Below are 4,571 nucleotides of genomic sequence, written 5' to 3' on the forward strand. Positions count from 1 at the left end.
GGAAGGAATTTTAGTTATTTGGAGTGTGCTATTTGTGTAAGTGGGCGCATGTAAGTTATGGATAGAAGTTGTTAATGTTGAAGTAGGTATTGTGCAGACAATAGACCAGCATGGGATTATGTGGCTTGTCATGGGAGCTGCAGCTGAGAAAGTATATTCAAAGTAAACCTATACAATGACTTTCTTTATACATTAAGTTAGAAGAAAAATATGTATAAATGTAAATCAACTTCCGTTTTTCTCCCTCTATTTATCTTAGTGAATCCAATTCTTCAAAATTACAGGGATATTTCAGAGCTCATGTCTAATAAATCAATGTATGTTTGCCAAAATGCCCCACTCACGTGCCAAATATGGTTTACTTGTAAAGGGCAACTCATTTATACAAGGTATTGTTGTTAATTTATTGATAAAGACATAAATAGCCCTAGATTGACCAATGTGGTGTTATAGGGAGCAATCTGTTGCTTTTAGGTGGGATATAAGAAGTATCAAGGCGTTATCATCTGTGCCAGCTGGCAAGGAGACAATTCTGACACTTTATCATGCAATTGATGCTAATGTGGAAGCGAAATCCATTCGGTGTTTGGAGAATTCAATGAAAAGTGTGTGTAGCCCTTCAAATTCAAATCATTTGACGATTGATGATACAAAAGATCAATTGCTTCAATCACTTTTTCTTATATGTTTTTGGAATAATACCACAAATTTTGTTTATTTCATTTTGGAAAAAATATAATATTAATGGGTGTTAAATGGATTTTTTCCAGGAAAAACCACAAGGGCTTTCAGCTTCCGAGTTGCATTATGAACTAGAGTATTCCAAAACAGAAAGTATTTGAAGAGTCGATAAGAAGATGCTAAAGACAGTTTGCATAAGATGAATTTCTTTTAAATTATTAATATAAAATCCAGGTTTAGGTTATGAATCAGGAGACACTTTTATTGGATGGATCAGTCTTAAATAGAAGTATTTTACCACACAAAAATGTTTAAAACAGATATTCTACAAATATCATGTGGCAAAGCACGAGTATATTATTTGATTATTTCTTGAATTATTTGATAATCCAGTAGTTGCATCTTCTACATTTTCCTTTGTTGCAAAGTGTTTTGACTTCTTCTCTTTGTATATCTTCTTTTTATTTGCACCGTTTTGTAGTTAAAGTATATATCTTTATATTAATTACGATTCATATTCTTTATATTACTAGAGACGCCTCTATAGCTATGTTGTTCATGTTTGATCTTCCCAGTCGGGTTACATCACATTAGGTGTTAATAATTAACTTTTCTTTCATTATTTATTATTATTGGTGTTTTTTTAAAAGGAAATTCTTAATTAAATTATGATTCTTTGATTTTCAGTGTACTTAATTAGTATCAAGAAGCAAGAAAACATAATCAGATCAATGGATGTTCCTTTTTGTTTAAGTTTGAATTCTTTGAGAATTGACTAGCAATTTTTTTGTGATGCTTTTGGCGAAATTGATTGATTACAGATGGCCATTACGGTGATGGTCAGTAGTGGGTTCTTCATTCAACTTACAACCGATGTACAATTGACAATATCAAGTGAGGTGATTTTCCATCATTATTTTAACTTGAAATACAAGTACTAAAAAAGTAATGTTCTTTTTCAAAAAAACAATTGTCAAAATATTCCTCATTATATTATATATTACGATTAATGTTTTAGCGGATTTCTTTTTTTACTTAAATTTATTCACAATATAAATATATTTATCAAAACAGGAGTGCTTGAGGACCCTTCTACAACAAGTGTCATAGATGATGAAACCGAGTTCAATGCTTTGGTGATATGTTTACTTTCCCATAAAAGAAATAACTTTCGTGTATAATTAAATAATTGATAACTTTAATACATTTATATTTATATATTGTTTTTTAGGAAGAAGTGGCAACTTTGTTAGAATCACTATTGGTGATCATTTGGTAGATAGGTTAAAAAAGGTGGTCAATTTATTACATGTGACATACCATTTTGGTAATTGTCTTGTGATTACTTTATATAATTACACATAATGACATTTGCAAGAGATTTGAAGCAAACAAATGAAATCAAAGCTTAGCATTTTTTTAATAATAAAAAAGCATAAAATGCAAAAAATAGAAACTTCCTTTCAATATTATTATAAAGAAAAAAAAAAAGTTGAAAGCATAATGTTGTAAGAAATAGAATGCTTCCAGGTAAATGAATGTATTTCGTTATTTGAATGAAACAAAAATGTCAACCAGTACAATTATTTGTTTCTTTTGAAAGTCAAATTTTGTTGGGTCAAAATATGGTTTATACTTTACTTTTCTGAGCAATTATATTTTTGTGTGATATTTTATGAATTTATGGCCTAGTTTACGGCTGAGTTTACGACCGTAAACACCTTACGACCGTAAACTCATTTACGGTCCATTTGTTTCCGACCCATGTTTCCTTGTATAAATAGAGGTGTTAGGGTGAGGAGTAGAGATTGATGAACAGTAGAGAGTTTTCGGCCAGAGAGAATAAGGAGCGTATGTGTGTGAATCTTTTATATCTGGAATGTTAATTCATATCAATTCATACGAAGATTCATATTATCATTCTTCTCCTTCTCTTTTATTTTATCGGACATCATCCGTATGATTGGGATTCCGCACCATCAAACGGATCTGATTGATACACGAGTAAATTAGGGACTTACAATTGGTATCAGAGCCTGGCTGTATCAGTCAAAAGGATTTATTGTTTCGTCTGGAATCTGAATAATTGGTGTTTTCGGTCCAAGCTTAAGGCCGTAAACACCGAGTTCTTGGGTCGTAAACTCTATTTTGGAGCATTATTTGATCTTATTTTTGAAATATTTTTGCGTTATTGGATAGATCTCGCAAAATTAAGGGGGGTTTGTTCTTCGTGTTTTTCATAAAAAAAGGTTTTTGATCGAGTTTTGGAGCTTCAAAGTCGAAAAATCGTTGTTTTTCACGTAATTGTTGAAGGGTTTTCGGCCGGAGCTTACTGTAGGATATATAGAGAGAAAATCAAATCCATTGTAAGGTCCCCATTAGACACTGGAATTCTGTTTGCTATATTTATAATAAAGTGCTGCAGGAAACAGTTCACGGCCGGAGTTTGCGGCTCGGCTCGGCAGATCTCGGCTCAGTAGCCGGCTTGCATTAGCACTTTAGCAAAATAAAGGACACGAAGTTAGGGGGAGGCGGGGATCAAACCCGCGACCTCTTGCTCACAAACCAAGCGTGCTTAGCCAACTCGACCAACTGAACTTTTGTTTCAATCCCCCGAAATATTAAACTTAACCTCTCCCAGTCGCAGCAAGTTTCGCATTATTTACACTTTCTGCCCAAAAACTAAATTTCTTTTATTTTTAAATTCCTTTTTCATCCAAAATAAAAAAAAATTAAAATAAAATAATAAATTAATTAATTAAATAATAATAATAATAATAAAATTGTTTTTATTTTTTATTTTTATTTTTAACTTTTGACTTTAAATTTTGATTTTCAGGTTTGACCTTTGATTTTAAACTTTGAATTTTTCGTTTAACTTTTAAATTTAGCTTTTAAGTTTGACGTTTCAAGTTTGACTTTTTAAATTTGACTTTCAAGGTTGACTTTTTAATGTTTGACTTTTGAGTTTAATTTTTTTTATTTTGACTTTTAAGTTTTATTTTAGCTTCTAGTTTTCTTTTTTTTTTTTTTTTTTTTTTTAATCAGTTTTAAGGTCTACGAGGGAATTTGAAAACATGAAAGAGAGTCGTCAGGAGACGTTAAGACAAACTTTCAACTTTTTCGATTTTATCCCTGGAGAAACCCTCTAAACTCAGTTGCAGCGATTTACTCCACTCACTACTGAGATGAATATAGCCGGAATCTTCTTGACTAAATCCGAGATAAACAAAAAGCTGCTAAATTCACTTCCGAAATCGTGGGATATGAACGTGGCCATCATCAAGAAGACAAAAGATCTCAATCACCTTAGTCTTACTGATATAATTCAAGAACTTGATGCTTTGAAGTGTAGAGAAACAATGAGTTCTGAAAATATTCCGGTCACTGAAGTTACATGTACTCCAGCTTGTGAAGCCACGATTAAATTTCTTCGGGAACAAATTGATATATTTAAAAGAGAAGTTGAGGACCTGAGATATGAAGGATATCAACTCAGGAAACTTTAGGAAACTTCAGGAAGAGTATAGCAACAAGTGTGAAAATTATGATTATGTTAAGAGACAACTTGTTGCTGTAACTGAAGAACTTGACGCTTTAAAAATCAAGTGTGGAAAAACTGATGTCAGTTTCAAAAATTATACTGCGTCAAGTTAGACAGTCGAGTCCTTATATGAAACCCAGTTAAAATTCAAAGAAAATCAAAGCAAGGGTCTAGGGTATGATAGTGTACCTCCTCCTTATAATCATAACTATACATCCATCCCTATAACACATGACGAAACTGACAGGGAGCCACATCTTCGATATGGAAAACGAGCTGGATTTGTGTCAGGAGGAGTTATTAATGTTGAAAATACTGATGCTTCTGTTACATGTGCAGGTAAAGT

General features: G+C 32.1%; 1 protein-coding gene across 3 annotated transcripts in view; it reads left to right on the forward strand.

Moving 5' to 3' along the window:
• The window catches only part of LOC145090304 (U-box domain-containing protein 56-like), a 2,477-nt gene extending 1,382 nt beyond the window's left edge, over window positions 1–1,095 (forward strand). The window contains exons 4-7 of one of the 3 annotated variants that reach the window (XM_079028588.1): window positions 87–162; window positions 285–389; window positions 454–607; window positions 771–1,095. In XM_079028588.1, the coding sequence (XP_078884714.1) occupies window positions 119–162; window positions 285–389; window positions 454–607; window positions 771–842 (375 nt within the window). In that variant the 5' untranslated portion in view covers window positions 87–118 and the 3' untranslated portion in view covers window positions 843–1,095. Of the gene's footprint in view, window positions 1–86; window positions 163–284; window positions 390–453; window positions 608–770 lie in introns of those variants that run through there. The other 2 variants (XR_013701484.1, XR_013701483.1) reach the window with 2 other exon arrangements.
• The last annotated feature ends 3,476 nt before the right edge of the window (window positions 1,096–4,571 follow it).

This window comes from Lactuca serriola, chromosome 2 (assembly GCF_051521515.1).
Source record: "Lactuca serriola cultivar US96UC23 chromosome 2, Lser_US96UC23_V15, whole genome shotgun sequence".
In the NCBI taxonomy this organism is placed as follows: domain Eukaryota; kingdom Viridiplantae; phylum Streptophyta; class Magnoliopsida; order Asterales; family Asteraceae; genus Lactuca; species Lactuca serriola.